Source organism: Thermobia domestica, chromosome 8 (genome assembly GCF_964235325.1).
Source record: "Thermobia domestica chromosome 8, izTheDome1.hap1.1, whole genome shotgun sequence".
Taxonomy (NCBI): Eukaryota; Metazoa; Arthropoda; class Insecta; order Zygentoma; family Lepismatidae; genus Thermobia; species Thermobia domestica.
Window position 1 is genome coordinate 137,726,127 of NC_137461.1, and position 18,760 is coordinate 137,744,886.

The window sequence follows — 18,760 nt, forward strand, 5'->3', positions numbered from 1 at the left end:
CCCAAAAATGTACAGAAATTCTTAGCTAGTTAAAAATGGTGTTGTTTTGATTTTTTTCTCGTTAGTACAATAGCAAATAAGTCACTAAAATTTATTCATTCTTCACTTTTTCTGCTTGGAACAAAAAAATTGAATAGGTCACAGAAATCTCTTGCTGGCTACGTTTTCGAGTTTTACCTCGATGGTTGACACTTTTGAGACATGTGTTCTTTGGTGGCCGATTACTAAATGTGGAAACAGCATCTCAATATTTGGCTCCATTTTCGAATTATTTGGTTTTAAGTATTTTGACCTTTGACCTCGATGACCACTATTTTTGAAACTTGTAGTAGTTGATGACCAATTACTAGATTTAGAAACAGCACCTCAATATATGGCTCAGTTTTCGTGTTATTAGGTTTTAAGTATGTTGACCTTTGACCTCGATGACCACTATTTTTGGAACTTGTAGTAGTTGATGACCAATTACTAGATTTGGAAACAGCACCTCAGTATGTGGATCCATTTTCGAGTTATTAGGTTTTAAGTATGTTGACCTTTGACCCCCGACGATCATTATTTTGAAACTTGTAGTAGTTGATGACCAATTACTAAATATGGAAACAACATCTCAATATGTGGTTCCGTTTTCGAGTTTTGACCTTTGACCTCGATGGTCATTATTTTGGAACTTGTAGTAGTTGATGACCTCTTGCTAAATGTGGAAACAGCACCTCAATATGTGGATCCATTTTCGAGTTATTTGGTTCTAAGTATGTTGACCTTTGACCTCGATGATCATTATTTTGGAACTTGTAGTAGTTGATGACCAGTTACTAGATTTGGAAACACCACCTCAATATTTGGATCCATTTAAGAGTTATTTGGTTTTAAGTATGTTGACCTTTGACCTCGATGGCCACTATTTTGGAACTTGTGATACCTGATGACCTATTACTCAATGTGGAAACAGCACCTCAATATGTGGATCCATTTTCGAGTTATTTGGTTCTAAGTATGTTGACCTTTGACCTCGATGGCCACTATTTTGGAACTTGTAGTAGTTGATGACCAGTTACTAGATTTGGAAACAGCACCTCAATATGTGGATCCATTTAAGAGTTATTGGGTTTTAAGTATGTTGACCTTTGACCTCGATGGCCACTATTTTGGAACTTGTGGTACCTGATGACCAATTACTAAATGTGGAAACTGCACCTCAGTATGTGGCTCCGTTTTCGAGATATTAGGTTTTAAGTATGTTGACCTTTGACCTCGATGACCACTATTTTTGGAACTTGTGGTACCTGATGACCAGTTACTAGATTTGGAAACAGCACCTCAATATGTGGATCCATTTTAGAGTTATTGGGTTTTAAGTATGTTGACCTTTGACCTCGATGGCCACTATTTTGGAACTTGTGGTACCTGATGACCAATTACTAAATGTGGAAACAGCACCTCAATATGTGGATCCATTTTCGAGTTATTTGATTTTAAGTATTTTGGCCTTGACCTCGATGACCACTAATTTTGGAACTTGTGGTACCTGATGACCAATTACTAAATGTGGAAACAGCACCTCGATATGTTGTTTCGTTTTCGAGTTTGACCTTTGTTTACGATGGTCAGTAGTTTGAGGACATGCTTATGTCATTTCTGCTATGTTAAAATGTTCAAAATAGGGGTTGAAAAACGAGTTCACCCCCTAAAAAGTGTTCATAAAAGGGAACGAATCTTATGTATTATCTGCTCTCCTATGTAATTTCATTAGGGGTGGAGAAAATGAATATACCCCCTGTGCTATGTCCGCCATGTTTCGTAGTCTCTGTCATGTTGAAATAGGGGTTGGAAAATATGCTCATAAAAGGGAATAAATTCACCCCTAAAATGGAGGTTGTTGTGTTTATTATCTGCTCTACTATATGTTCGTAACTGCTATGTTGCATAGTCTTATGCTAAGGGGTTGAAAACGAATACACCTCTGCTATGTGTTCGTAGTCTTCTGCTATGTTAAAATAGGGGTTGAAAAATATGCTCATAAAAGAGAACGAGTCCACCCCTAAAATGGAGGTTGTTGTGTGTTACGTAGTCTTATGCTCTGCTATGTGTTCATAGTCTAAGTGTAATTTCTGCTATGTTAAAATAAGGGTTGGAAAATAAGCCATGCTCTTTTATTAGCTGTGCTAGGTATTATCTGTTCTGCTGTGTGTTACGTAGTGTCAGTGTAATTTCTGCTATGTTAAAATAGGGGTTGAAAAATATGCTCATAAAAGAGAACGAGTACACCCTTGTTATGTTACGTACTCTTATGTGTTATCTGTTCTGCTGTGTGTTACGTAGTGTTATGTGTTATCTGTTCTTCTATGTGTTCGTAATCGTATGTGTTATCTCCTATGTTAAAATAGGGGTTGAAAAATATGCTCATAAAAGGAAACGAGTTCACCCCTGAAAAAGTGTTCATAAAAGGGAACAAGTTCAATTTGCTCTTCTGTATGTTCGTTATGTTACGTAGTCTGATGTTCTGCTGTTTGTTCATAGGGGTTGGAAAATATGCTCATAAAAGGGAACGAGTTCACCCCCTAAAATGTGCTCGTAAAAGGGAACGAATACACCCCCTAAAAAGTGCTCATAAAAGGGAACAAATTCACCCCTAAAATGGAGGTCGTAAAAGACCGTGGGTTGACGGTTCACGATGCTCGATTTCTCGTATCCCCCATATGTCCCCCGGCATAGTGTGTCAGGCGGCACTGGGAAATTCGTTGTCTGCTTCAGGCGGGACCGAGAAAGTGGGTAGAGGGTCAGTGGCGCAGAACGTACATTTTCCTACTACTTGCATTAATTCGAATATTGTTTAATATACTTAACAGTAAATCCGTATTTAATGCTATTGTTCCATCGTCCAAATACCAAATGTTCAGCTCTATATTAACATTATTTACAATGAGTTGGAGAGTCAAATCAAACAGAGCCGGGCCTAGTGGATCGCCCTGTTGTACTCCGCGTTGTGACGAGACAGTCAAGCATTCGGAAACAAACAATCTCAGTAGACAAACGTCTCCATACATTTCCCACAGCTATTGGTTTGATACCACCTCTTCCTTTCTTGAGGGCTGTAAGTGACGCACCAAAGAAAATAGGTCTAAGCATGACAGGTACATTTCCACATATAATTAAATGTAGTAGTTCACATGTATAAGTGGTCAGACGCCCTTTTGATTCGAAGTCTTGACTTAGTATCAAAATGTTTAGGAGGCCCCTCATATTCAATCTTTTGAATTGAGGAGCGTAGATTATCCATTCCACCAGCCGATCCAGACGGAAAGGATTTCAGTGCTTTTAAGAATTCTCCAGACGATACTCTGAGTACAGAAGCAGAGGCTTTAGGAGGTTCTAGACTAACAAATGAGTGGGAGTGAGCAGGATGCTTTTCTCTAAGAACTTTCAACACTGACGCATCTGCTGTGGTCATTATGTCTTCAGAAATCAATGATTTCACTGCACCACTAATATCATCATTTGATAATTTCTGTTCGATAATCTTGGAGTTGAAGGGTTAAATGCTGGTCTAATAGCGCTTTCTGATGATTTTGAGACCAGTTTCTGAGTCTTTGTTTAACCCAAGTGGTGAGATTTGAGACTTTTTCAGAAAGTGGTGGGATGCATAGAACCACATATGGAAAGAGGGAAAGGTCTATCCAAGATTCGAAATCATTAGTATTTGTGATATTTTTAATTATTTCACATAAAGAATCTGCTACAAATGAACAGGTGCCTCGTGGAACTCGACGAAGGATCGGATTGTTGGCATTTAAGTAATAAAAAAGATCGCCTACTTTGGCTGGTGATTCTGGCGAATTGATATCCAGAACTTCGTGTGATAATAAATTTGATAAATAATTGACGAGGTGGATTGATTTTGCGATAGTTCGTTTATTTTTAGATATATCGCGATGGCGTGTCAAAAATATGAACAGACAAACCTCTTTGATTGAGAAAATATCTATTACAATGTTGGTATTGCACTTTGTTTGATGTATCAAAAACTTCCAGTGCCGAGCTAGACTTAAACATATCTGAATCACAGACACAGATGTTATTGGAGTCCACTGGCTCAGTCTCATTGCCGTCTTCCTGATTAACGGGGTTTCACCTGAAGAGTTGTCAATTCTAAAAGTCTCAACTATGTTCATAATAAATTGAATCTGCAGATATCGCTATAGTGTTAAAAATTTGACATAATAGCAATATTAAAGTAAATTTTGTTGCTAATTTTCAGAAATAGTTTAATTAAACTTTTTATTTAGTTTTTCAAAAGTTTTGTTATGCTACGCCTGAGGCCAAAGGTTGCAAAATTAGGAAAACAATTTGTATAAATTATTCTAGATTTTAAAATAATGTTTTTATGGAAGAAAAGATATGGACGCTTTCTGATAAAGCTCCTTAAATTGACTTTGATATGTTTACTTCCCTATCATACTTAAGAAAGTTAGAGGATTTCTAATACTTGATAGTTATTAAGTTTTTAGTATTGTAAGAGTGTTCAGTTTTTGCACAAATGCATGAGATACGTTTTATGAATGCTATGGACTTCAACTATTAGGGTCTACATAAAAAGAACTGTTTATATTGCAGTGCATAAAAAACATTCAACTTACTGTATGAAATGTATTTATTAGTATTTCTCGTTATTAGAATAGATTGTTACATAGTCGATATATGGTAGAAGGATTCCTGATGTTATTGATATAACAAAACAATTTCAATACAGAAGTAATCATGTAACTATTAGTAGTATTCAATAAATGCTGTTCGATATTGTTTTTTGTTTATACATATCGATCGATACATAAATAATGATAATAAAATGCACAATGTAAAAATCATGTATTTGAGTATTAATTTTTTTTTAAAAAAATGATTTTAAAATACTAAAATCACTGTAATAAAATGTGAAATTTAGGCTAGGACCAGAGAGCGCCAAAAGTCACTTTGCCCGAGTGAAAATTTTGCCTTGGTCCGCCCCTGAGATAATCAAATGAAAAGATTGAATTTCTTTTCATTAAGGCCAGTTAATACAGTTAGTCGAAGACTTACGATCGACTGTAGTCACGAATGCTCGCTCGTAAATCAGCCAGGGGCTTATTTCTCAAAGCTACTGAATAGCAATATTTATTTATTCCCTTGTAATACTTGTACCGAGTTTCTTTATCTTCACTAGGCGTTTTTCTATTGAAATTATTAAGAAAAGAGTCTGAAACCGAGTTTAAACTCCAGTACAAGTACAAGTGTCCAGTACAAATACATAGAAAAATTACCGACTGATTTATCTAGTACAGTTAATGGGAAAAACAAGTTGATTCTAAGGAAAATTAAAGTGTACATTTTAAGGAAAGCTCTCAAGCAATTTAATATTTTCATATTTGAACATTTAATTTGTATCTGGAGTTTTAAAACCGAGCGTACCTATTTCTTTTTAGTGCGTTTTACTATTCCACTTCACGTGCGTTTACGTGTTCCACTTGTGAGTTCTCTGACAGCATGCTTAGGTTCGAAAGATGTATACGGAACTATTAAACCAATTATATAAGCAATTTCTAAACTGCAAACTTTGAGGTACTGAGGACTTGAGAGTATAGTAGCGGTCAACAAGTCAAACTAAATTTTAAACTTAATTATAAAAAATATGGTATGATAATCATGTACAATTCCAATAAATCTTTCATTACAATCAAATAGTAGCACTTCAAAGTCTTTAAAATGCAAATTGCAACCAATAAATTATCAAATACTGTATATGCCGTCAGAAATTACTTGTTTCACAGTTTGCTTCCTTGATCACTCTTTATGTTGCAAAGTACTGTCAATATACGTGCAATCTGAACGTCGGATATTACGTCAGGTGTTTCATTAGAAATACCAAACTTCCGTTCTCGTTAGTTTGTTAGGAATTAGGAATAATGTGTTTCTGAAAATTCGAGTTTTATGGTTTTCTAACTCTTCACGTATGAGGGATGACGTCCGTCGGTGAGGGAAGTGAAGAAGGAAGGGGGGAGGAGGGAAACAGCCTGACTTTTATGTTAAGTACGATCCCGGCATTTGCTTGGTTTGAATGAAGAAAATTCAGGAAAAACTCACTCAGATTAGCTATAATATAAGGCTTTACACCTTTTCGACAGGCTGTAACCACCGGGAATCGAATCCCGGGCAGCATGCATCAATGAAGAGAGCATTAACGTGTACGTACTCGTGCTCACATATTTCTGGCAGGTAGTAGTTGTTTGTCTTTCCCCTCAAATATATTGTTTCAAAATAAATGGATGATTATTTCTACTGTCCAGAGTGTACAAACGTTTTAATCCTTTCATTACCTTTTCTTGAGGGGAAAGCGAACGACATTAATGTATGGTTATTTTGAATAAGGATCTCGTTAAAAGTAACAATATACAAATAATATTCTTGTCATTTTTGAAGGGTACAAGGAATAGGGCATACGTGTTACATGGTCAGTATTAATGAAATAAATGAACACCTTATATTTACATTTATATATAATGGCAGGTAGCTACATGTTCTTCGATGTGACGAACTATTTGGAATTCAATCTAAGAAGATTCGTTAAAACACTGTATATTATTCTTTCCTTGCTTCCTCTGATAAATTATAAATCGTGTGCCAGGTAATACCATAGCTTTACTGTAGCTTACTGTAGCTTTACTTACGTTAGGCTGATACATGTATCGAATATATAATAGGGTGGTCCTTAACCCTTTTCGGATTCCGGCTTTTTGGGCTATTTTTTCGACTTTGTCAAGCAGCTACTGCATCGTCACTATTTATCCTAGGATCATGGTTCATACCTCATTCTCTTCAGAATAGAGCTGGCTTTCAAATGGTACCACTTGCATGCTCATACCATATACCAGGAGCGGGAAAAATGATGTCAAAGGGAAAATTCCGGAGGGAAATTTTTTCTCGCAATTTGGCCCCCCTGGAGCGGCCCTGTGTGAACGTAGCCACCTAAAAAAATCTGATAAATAGTACTTGGTATATTGAATGTGTGTGTCAAATTTCAAGTTTCTATCTTGAATAGTAAGAGCGGGAGAAATTTTATCAAGAATTCGCACAATGCTCCAAATTACCACAAAACACTATGATCTCAGGGAAAAAAATCCTGAGACATCCCGAATTACCCTAGGGTCATGTTTCGCCCATCATTCTCTTTAGAATAGAACTGACTTTCAGGCAGTACCATTCACATGTCTCCATCATGTATCTAAGGCGGGAAATTCCCGAAAAAAAGGGATTTTTTGGTCTAAATATCCCTTTTTTCAACTCTTAGCCCCTCTGGACCTCCCTGTTTTAACGCATAAATCTGAAGAAATCTGTTAAATACTACTCGCTGAACTGAATGTTTGTGCACAATTTCAATCTTCTAGGTGCAAAAATAAGCCCGCTATTAAATATATATACCGACATTGCCCCATATTCCCCTATACAGAAGTACATTTTGATAAAACTTTCCTGACACATCTTAATTACCCTAGGGTCATGTTTCGCACATCATTCTCTTCAGAATAAAACTGACTTTCAGACGGTATGACTCACGTGTCTCCATCATGTATATAAGGCGGGAAAATCCGGAAGAAAGTGATTTTTGGTCTAAATATGCCGTTTTTCAAATTTTAGCCCCTCTGGACCCCCTGTTCTAACGCAGAGATCTGAAAAAAATCTGATAAATACTACTAGGTAGGCTGAATGTTTGTGCACAATTTCAATCTTCTAGGTACAAAAGTAAGCCCGCCAAAAATATATATATACCGACAATGTACCATATTCCCGTATGCAGAGGGATATTTTTTAAAAATTCCCTGAGACATCCATAATTACCCTAGGGTCATGTATCGCACATCATTCTCTTCAGAATAAAATTGCCTTTCAGACGGTATGACTCACGTGTCTCCATCATGTATATAAGGCTGGAAAATCCCGAAGAAAGGGATTTTGGGGGTAAATATATCCCTTTTTTCAACCCTTTTACCCTCTGGTTCCCTCCTTGTTTTAATTCACAAATCTGAAAAAAAATCTGGTAAATACTACTCGGTGGACTGAATGTTTGTGCAAAATTTCAATCTTCTACGTGCAAAAATAAGCGCGCCAAAAAGTATTGAACATAGGCTTAATAAATGAAAAAACATATTTTAGACTTATGACGTCATTACCGTCTATGTCTGGACGCAGGAAGGTGTGAAACCATACGTAATGTCTTCTACAATGCCTCTGCACTTGAAAAAAAAAAAAAAAAACGGACGAAAAAGCTCAAATAGGAGAGTTATAACGCAATGTACCATGAAGAACGCGTATGGTACAAGTTGTACCATAGAATCCCCAAAGGGTTAAATAAGTGAAAAAATTGTTTCCCAATATTCTTTGGGGCACCCTGCCATTTTGATCTATTATATAAAGAAAGAGTTACTGTAATTTTTATTTTTAAACTAATTTTTAGGGGTCGCTACCCCTTGTAAAGTTTTCATTTAAAAAACAATAAAATGTAGTTACAAGAGAAGTTATATTTAATAAACTTATAAATACATTGCTACTGTATAAAAGGAAATAATTAAAAGGAAACTGTAAATAGCTTTAAGCTGTAAATAACTAAAAGGAAACTGTAAATAATCAAGACTTGCAGCTACGTTACTGTCTAAATATTCTTTCTATCTCTTTTCTTCGGAGGTAGATCACAAGATGAAACCACTTCTTCACGTATCGAACTACTTTCACTTTCAGTTGAACTGTTCTGTTCACATGCATCTGGAAGAATTAATGTTAGTTCAAAAAGATAATATTTTATTTTCTCCTTCACGCTCTTTCATTTTTTCCAAACGTGCTTTTCTCTCTCTCTTGAAGTTGCTTCGTTCTTTACAAATTTCATATTAACATTTTCCATTTTACCGGGCCATCCTTTTTGTCTCTGAGTGATCAGAAAATCTTCATCTTCTTCTATTTTCATTATATTGAGAACATTAGTGTGGGCAATATCAAAAAGATCTTTCAGATCCATCTTCCAATCAATTTTCTTCTTCAAACTTTCTGAGCGCTTGGCTTTGTTTTCTTTGTTCTTTTTCAGACTTTGCCACTCCTTGAACAGATTTTCAATTTTATCAACCACACGTTTTTCTTTTAATCTTGTAGGAACATTAGCCTTTTCCCAAATCTGAATCACATCACTAGCAGCACAATGAGATGAGTCCCTTATATTTAAGTTTAATTCCTTTTTGTAATGAAAGGAAACACTAAGAACTTCTTTTTCTAGATGGTAACTTTGTATCATTCAGTGATGTTGAGCTTTGTCTAACAAGCCAAATATTTTTAGATGTTCTTGATGCAATAGTCTTCTTACTACTACTTGTCATTCTTAAATATCTCAAAGTCCAAACACCGAACAGCATGAAATAATTCCAAACTCACTTACTTAACAAAACAGTCAATGCACTTTTGTCCTAAAGCATACAATTCTTTTGAACTGACAACTTATCTTTTGATAAAGTACAGTAGCTAATAGGGAACTGAGGTTTCAAATCGGGCGACTTCAGCATAGCAAAGCGGGGCAAGTCTGGACATGAAACACTTCTGTCTCAACATGAATGTTGTGTGACTATCCAAGCATTCCCGACGTTAATAATTAGAATACCTCTTTGTAGGGCGGTGTGGTTATTGTTATTAACCTTTGTTCACAATATTGAAAATTTGCCTTTGTTTAAAACAAGAATGCCAACGTTCAACTTTTGAAGGAAAATTTTTCTTGTGTCACAAGGAGCACAACACTGCCTATACATCTTCATTGGTCTATGCCTCACTGCCTCAGTGTTTTTGTATGGCTTTATTTTAAGCAGAATTACAGAGCAAAAGTATACTGAAACGCAAAATAAAAGGTTACGTTCGAATTATCGCAGACCGTAAAGTATTACAAAATTGAACGGATCCACATGTATTTTGCACCCGTGCGTACTTATGTTTTTGCGCCCTGGACTTCTCTAAATGACATAGGTGCTGTTTTGATGTTTACGCCATTCTTTTGCACCCAACCCCCGTAGGCATGCGAACTGTGCGGTCCATACCATGGGTAACTGCTGATTGGTTGAGATGAAAGTAGAGGGCAACTGTATTGTCCTGTACTGTACTGTACTGTACTGTCCTAGTTTAGTAATTAAATTGATAATCAATGTCATTTTCGTGTTTACCAGTGTGATTAATTTTAAAAGAAATTTCATTTTTTTAAAACTCGATCACGTGGAAATTTCAAAACATGGTAGCGACCCCTAAAACACTTTTTAAAAATCTGAAAATTTTATGGAAGTCTTTTTCTAAATAGTAGATCAAAATAAGAGGGTGCCCCAGGTAAATTTTAAAAGTTAGTTTTTAAGGACCACACTGAACCTTTGTGTGTTGCCACGAGTCCAAGGGCTTGCATAATTTAATATTATTGCCCATTCATTTACTTTATCTTTCTGTGTCAGATTTTTAAAGAATGTGTTAATATAAATATCTTTTGATATTATTATCACATTCAAAATATTAAATTTATATTCTGTTACCATTGTTTTCGAATGAATTAACTAGCACTACAGAAAATAGTCAAACCGGCAGCAATTCATATACTGCTTGGCTTTTTGTGTATTTATCAGCCGACTTATAGAGTTGCTCATGTGACTAGTAAAAATACTGTCCTGTTCAGAAATTCTTGTTAAATTTTTGAAAAAAAGTTACAAAAGCTTGTAAATAGCTTGTAGCTTGTGAAGTCTATGTCAGCAATTGTTAATAGCTAGTTGTTTTTAATTATGAATATATGATTTATTTTTGAAATCACGATGTAAAGACAAAATGTTGTTTTTATATGCAAAATTATTGAATTAGTCCCAGAAGCGACAGTCCTATTAGCGACAGGAACTGTTATCTGTCCTATGAGCGACCGATTCATTTACATTGAGATGATGTTAGATGATATGATTCCATCTCGTAAAATATGCTTGCCTCTGGCGTTATTAGCGCCCGAACAACCTTGGTATGAAATATGTACGTGCCAGTGATACTGTTAGTCAAATATATTTTTCCTCTACTGTGAGTGCAAATAAAACATTTTAATTTTGAGTTAGATTTGACATAAAACATATCAAATAACTTAACGAGACAACAGGGATATTTCCATGAAAAGTATATTCCTATGTAATTATTGAATATCCAGTTGTAATATCTCCTTTCTTCAAAAGCTTTGCTTTATGTACTTAATTTGATTCAAATCTAAGTACTCACTAAGCACAGTAATATATTTTATTTTGAAAAAGTTAAACGTGTAAGAACGTGTAACGTTAAACCATTTCGCTAACTATCTATTTTTTAGACCTCCTAAGACTCTATAAATAAAATGAAAAAAAAAAAGTCAATGATAAAAGACAGCTTTTGAGATCCCTTACATCTGATTGGCTATTCTCAGCCAATCCCACCAATTACAATGCAGTTCACTCTAAACAATCCAAAAGATAAACAAACTCTTTAAACTACCTTCCCCTCTATTGTAAGCTACTAAAACGTAAACTAATTGCTTAATTTGCTTTTCTGCCTTGTTTTGACTTATACATAAAAGCTTGTTGTGTAGTAATCTGAAATAATCCCTTATAACTAGACGAACTGTTAAGTCCTGCGAGAGATTTGTAACTTGTGTAATAATTTCTTCGAATACACCGTGTTTTTTAGATTTCTTTTGATATCCTCAAATGGTGAACAATTTTTTTCCATGGGCACCCGGTGGGAAGGCAGGGGTCGCCCCCCTGGCTCACAAAAATGTATACGTAATATAGCAAACCACGTATATTAAATACCAGATATATCAGATGTGATACAGCAACCACGGAAATGCCCCTCCCTAGAAAATTTTCTCCGGGCGCCCCTACCTCTTTCTGATTTCTTTTTTATGCGATAAACATATTCAATCTAAACTTATGCTCCATATCATTTTAACATGATTTTTTTAATTATATTAGAATCATAGACAAAGGGGGAACTACTCTAAATATTTAGTTAATTTTCCCCTTGATGTATTCATATAAATTAATTCAAAAATATAATATTGGGAAAAACGTATAAAAGATTTTTAATGTAATGAGAGCATTCTCACGTATCAAATTCAGGTAGAGCGAAATTTTCCATAGTACATTTTGTTAGGTTCTAAATCACATTAGCATAAAACAAGTTAAAGAAGAGAGAACCTTATCTTCTTCCATTATCTTAGTATGAACGAATCGGTGACTCATAGGGCAGTTAACAGATCGAATCGGTCGCACATAGGACAGTTAACAGTTCCTCTCGCTAATAGGACTGTCGCAAGTGGGAGGACGCCAAATTATTTAGGATATTTGTAATCTTATGTTAATAAGAGTAACTTTTCTGTATTAGTGGTCCATTTTGTTTGTATTAATATGGACCTCTGTTATCATTAATCTTTATATTACTATAGGTTGTTGATAGTAATAACCACTTAACGTAACCTTTAGAATGTGTGGCAAGTGCAAGTTGTCCTAAATTGATGAGTAACTGAGTATTCATCAAAATCTGTGCAAGAAAAAAAACTAATCCAAATATTTTAAATTTTAAGACAAATAATAATAATAATAATAATAATAATAATAATAATAATAATAATAATAATAATAATAATAATAATAATAATAATAATAATAATAATAATAATCTGGCAGATCCATAATTTCTGAAAATTTTACATTTTTTTCTATTCATTCTTACGTTATAGCTTAATTAGTATACATGTTCTTGTAATATGTAATAGTACACCGTTTTTATACTAATTTTTAGTTCTTTTGGTGTTGATTACCTACACTACAATACCTTTGTTATTTTTAGCTGATTAATTTCTAAGGGAATTTTTTTCTATTTTCTTTGAAGTGAACTTACTGATTTCTTCTTCAAGTGTAGCTAATGTTATTTGCTTCTTTCAAAATGAAATTTGCATTCGTATAATGGCCAGATTTTCAGCACAATAAGGTTTGCTGATGGCATAGCACTGATAGCGGAGAACGAAAATGACTTGCAGAAAGCACTTTCAAATGTGATGGACCAACTGAAAAAAAAAACATACAAAATCAAGATAAATTAGAAGAAAACCAAAGTGATATAGTGCACAAGAGCAGGACAGGAAGAGGCAAACGTATGGCTAGATGGAGAGAGAATCGAAGACATTATGATGTTCCCCTATTTAGGGAGTATAATATCTCCGGACGGAAGAAGTGAAAAAAACGTAAGTTCCAGAATAGCGCAGGCTAATCAAGCATTCAATAGGAAAAGAGAACTGCTAACATCGAGAAATGTGTCGTTGGACGTTCGTAAAGGATTTAATTAGACCCTGGTATAGAGCATAGCGCTTTACGGATCAGAGACGTGGGCACTGTGAAAAGCCGAAATATCCAAGCTGGAAGCATTTGAAATGTGGTGTTGGCGCAGAATGCTGTGCATATCATGGACTGAAAGGGGAAGGAATGAAGACGTACTAAAGGAAGCTAATGAAGGACGACAGACCATAAAGATAACAGGTAAAAGAAGATACAGCATGCTTGGCCATCTTATTCGGCACTCCGATTGGATCACCGTGCTGATAGAGGGAAATATAGAAGGAAAACCAGGAAGAGGAAGACCAAGGATAGAATATCTAGATGCAGTTACGAAGTATACAACAACTCTACCAATGGAGAAAAACTTAAAATTTTCAATGTTGCCCACCAATCTATGGTTGAGGTAAAGTGTTCTAGAAATGGCGCCCACACATAACGACTGCAGTGGCAACGTTCTAGATTAACTTGGAACCATTAGCATTTCTATACGAATCCATCAAACAATTACATCGATTGTTACGCTAATACTTGGTAGTAGTGTCAACTTCTCTCGACTTTACTTGCCATCTGGAAAGACTCCATGTAACAATTTGACGGATTGCTAGATCTACTCTATGGTTCTTTATCTGTGACATTGCCACATAGTGCAATTTTAATTTTCACAAAGGAAGGGACACTTAAATAGAATTGCAGGAGATATCAGTAAAATGAAACTACTAAAATTCCGGTTCATTTTATAGAGAACAGAAAAGTAATTCCTCATACAACTCAACGGGCTACAAAATCAAACATGTTGTTGTTATTCAACTCCGTTAACTACGATAGTATTTCACCTTTCTTTTAATCAACGACTACTTTCTCCGAAATGCACTTTTTTGTGTGAGATAATAGAAAATTGAATCAGATTATGTACATATTACTTAAGAAGGAAGTTTTTTTTTAAATACTTGTGTATGGGAGGATTTGTACATATTTCAAGACGCGTTGATTATCTTAAATTAACAATGTAATGGAAGCTTCTTACTTTGAAAATTCACACTAATTTATGCGTAAAAACAAGAATACCATGTATAGATTGTATTATTATAGAGCAGTTCTTTTTGAACTCCACCTGTTTCTTAACAATTCTCATTTTCTTGTACATAGTAGGCCAAATGCATACAGACATTGTAAAATACGCGTTCCATTGATATCTTTGTTCTATATGTGTGTTCTATGACTTATCTATATACATATTTTTAATTCAATTTTACTATTTCTTCTAAATTACAGGATATCATGACAATTATCACGTATTAGCTGATACAATACTTGGGAAATACTTCGAGCCACATCAGATGGGCAATTTAACAGCTATGTGGCCTGGACTTATTGATGTAAGTAATTGAATATTTAAGTGAAGTATAAAAAGAACAGTCATTAAAGTTTTGCGTAGTTCGTGAGGAAACGCCCAGTCAGAAACGATCAACGTTATCTCTTGATGACTACACACACTCACCTCAAGTCCCACAACGCTCATTCCTAACACAGTAGTCTTCGCGTATCGCACAGAGTATATATAAAATTTTAATTTTGTATTTTACATTATATTAATTGTTTCTCAAAATTAAAACAAAAGATATGACCCTTGCTATTACGGACATAACGCCTGTAATATGCAGAATACTGAATTATAAACTAGAGCACGCACGTTTAAACATCTTTCGTACCTTTAGAATGAGCTAAGGTTAGCTTTGATTGATTAAACACTGAAGTTCAAGTCCGGTTATGTATTTTCATATGGAATCCAATGAGATATTTTGAGTTTATCTCTTATTCCAAGTGTATACAATCTTTCCAAACTTCGGCTAATAGGTAACACTGGGACAATACGTGGGCTACAGAGAGACATTTTTTTAGGCTTTATCAATACTGTACATGATCATTTCAGTGTTACTTTTCTCAATTTTCTTTAGTAGCGGAACTGTATGTTCAATCTTCCGCAAATAAAGATTTACCACCATGCTTAGAAGGAAATATCTAATATATCTTCTGTGATACAAAGAAACAAACCAAGTAAAGTTAAAACAAACTGATGTGAGTAGACGTGAGTAACACTGATTGATTTGAGTAACATACAAAACTAGTCTGATGTGAGCGGACTATAATAATATAAACAATATTTTATCCGAGAAGAACAAATCTTTATTCCAGAGTGTCTGTGTGCACGCCATGATTTTCATAACAGAGAACAATTCGCATTCAAGTACGGTATGAAATTCTCCGCAGTATTGCTAGAATTGTCGTTGCAAGTGTATTTCGAACGGCTTTTATAAGCTTGTCAGATATATAGTAATGAGTGCTTTAATTTTCCAGTTGATATTCGTCCACAATGTTTATCACATGATGACAGATCGGGCCCTCTAGCAGGTCAGTCCAGAGATGCTAATAACTATGAGTAGAGGCGTATTTAGGATTTTGTTTCAGGAGGGGCTATGCACTGCATGTGAAGAAGCTTATATTTTTTCTTTAGTGTATCGACAAATTTTAATGAAGTTGTGCACATAATAAATTTATTTCGGGGGGAGGGGGTGATTGAGCCCGTTAGCCACTCTCCTAAATACGCCACTGACTATGGGGAATCTCGGTCAACTGGTCTGTTGCAAAACACCTCGAATTATATAATAAGTTTATTTTGTTGTAGGTGGTCGTTGTAGGCGGGCTCTGTCTTTGATGCAACTTGCTTTGAAAGCGTATTTTCCCATGGCAATAGCGTTTGTTTAGGTGGACGAGGTTTGTTAAAGCTTGCACCAAAATCTCTTTGCATACCCATCATTATTTTGCTTGTGTGAGGTCACTCATGAACACAAGTGCTCATTACATTCCGTTGCTCTACAGTATACGGTGGTTCATCGCTCATAGTTCCTACTATCTGTAATGAATCAATGGAAATAAACAATAGTAGCAGGTATCTGCAGTGAAACTTACAACAGTTATATCAATGCCTGCAATGAAATCTGTACAGAGTGAGCACATATATCTCACATGCGTACAGAGTAATATGACTTTCGACTCACTTTGTACCTGTACTACATCCATATTTATGTCCAACTTGAATTCAAAGTGACTATGCCCGGATAATAGACTTTTCTACATTTCTATTTTAGTGCTATTTCACTATCAATAGAATCTTTCTCCGCCTTTATTCTTTCTTTGCAACCGGAATTGTTTGATCTTTCATTTCAGGTTTCCATGTTGTATTCCTACAATTTGGAAGTATACCAGACTCCACAATGTATAACGAAATACACGTGTTAATTTATGATCTTGCTTTTGCAGATCTTTTATCTCTAAATTTTATCTGACGTTATTTAACTAGATTTCTTTAACAAAAGAACGCTTCAACAAGATTGTTCTCTTTCCCCTTGAATATACTCACCTCAAGGAAAAGACATAGGGCATATATCCTAGACGCTTGTCGTAGATGTATCACGATGAACTTGACCTTATCACTAAGATATAAAAAGTGAACTATTTTAAACAATATTTCTTAAAGCTTTATGATGGTTCCATTAATCTTCAATTCATCAACATACGTGTGAGACACGTGGCTATTGTGTTGTTATGTTCATTAAGAATTTAAACCTTAAATGTGAAGATAAATACAATAAAAAGTAAATACAGTATAGAACACATCTAATTGTTCATTTAAGGAAGTTTCTAGAGGATACCCAAATCCGTTAAAAAAATATTCTAAATAAAAATAAATTTAAGCCCTCCTCGCTGGTCTAGTGGCTAGCGCGTGTATCTTTCGTGTACGTAGTCCTGCGTTCGATTCCCGTGGGAAAGCATTGAGCGGTTTGTAAAGCATTACAGTGGTTCAGATTTCACCTAAAACTGCAGGTACTTGTTTCGCACAGACTCAGTCCTGTAAAGGAGTACTAAACTTCAACCACAACAATTTTTGTAATTTTGTTTACAATTCATGTAAATTAGTTGTCTCTTATATATAACATACCAAAGAAAGTGATGTGTAGGGCTAGGATTTTTAGAAGCACTTTTCGTAGGAAAACGAAACGAAAAATGTATTAAAATAGTGTGTGTTATTTCTCGCAATGACAAGTGCCCATTTATTGAATTGATAACAGCTTAACATAAACTACGTACTTCTCTTTATATAGGCCTACACGTATCAATGGAGTAATAACTGACTGACTGGTCAACACCAAATGACTAAAATAGAAACTTGAAATTTGGGGAGCACATACGATTTGTGACGTAAAGCCCAATAAAGTGGAAATTCGACGTAGAGCAGGGGGAAGATGATGAGCGTTGCAATTATTATAATAAGATGCCCAAAGCATGCAATCACTTAAGGTTAGAGACATGGAATTGCATTTTTATACTTTTCATTACTAAATATCTCTTTCGGTGACTTTTGATATGTGACGTAGAAGAGAAGAAAAGGGAGAATGAAGAGGAATGTACTGATTCATTAATCTAGGTCATTATATTTTTTAAAAAAAAATGTGTTTAGTTGTCGAAAAAAAAAGTGTTTAAAAGTCAAAATATCAAACTTCATGTATCAAAACTTTTGGGATTTCGATCCATGGATATCTTACTATTGGAAATACACCTTGTGAAGGAATGAAGTGAGAGTTGCAATTATCATAAGATGTCCATGCCAATATCTCGGAAACCCTTAAGTTTAAGGATAAAAAATCTTCCCTTTGAAACAGTTAAACATATATTTTTGCGTTTCTTAATATTCTACATAGAAAAAATGAGAAAGTGGGTGGGGTCACGCTGCTATCTCCAATCGTTCGTTTTGGCAGAAGTTCGCCAATGACGCATGAAGTTCGCCACGAAGTACCACTTCGGAGGAAGGGGGGGCTTTGCTAATATTAGTCCATGGAAATCTAAAAATTCAACAAGATATTTCATTTACTTTAATATAGTAAATAAAAGTTTCGGGGGGAGGAGGGCTTAAGCCTGGAAACTCCCTCCTTAAATACGCCACTGAATGTAGTACTCGTTAAATCTTATTCTTCCTGTATGAAGAACAAAGACTTCTGTTAGTTGTGTAGAATGGACTACTTACCCTTGTTTGGAGAGAAAATCATAATGCTATTATATTAAATTAGCAACATTAAGCAACTTTGAATTATTAAACGTAAATGTGTTTGTGATGATAAAACATCTTTCTAGAATCTCTCTAATTAATCATTCATGATGTCATGACTGCTTACATGCCGGTCTCACCCGACTTTTGGCAGAATATCACCCCCTTTTGCTGTGATTGAGGAGGATCTTGCACTACGAAATTTCCTGAACTAAAAGACAGAATCATCTCTTAGCTCCTCATAAATATTACAAATGTCTTCAAGGGTCTGCTCAGCTTT

The 18,760-nt window shown here is 35.0% G+C and overlaps 1 protein-coding gene across 1 annotated transcript in view; it reads left to right on the forward strand.

The window, feature by feature from the left end:
* Nucleotides 1-18,760, forward strand: part of LOC145691845 (esterase E4-like) — an 88,903-nt gene that overhangs the window by 48,430 nt on the left and 21,713 nt on the right. The window contains exon 8 of the mRNA XM_081767160.1: nt 14,652-14,755. Coding sequence (XP_081623286.1) covers nt 14,652-14,755 — 104 coding nt within the window. The remainder of the gene's footprint in view (nt 1-14,651; nt 14,756-18,760) is intronic.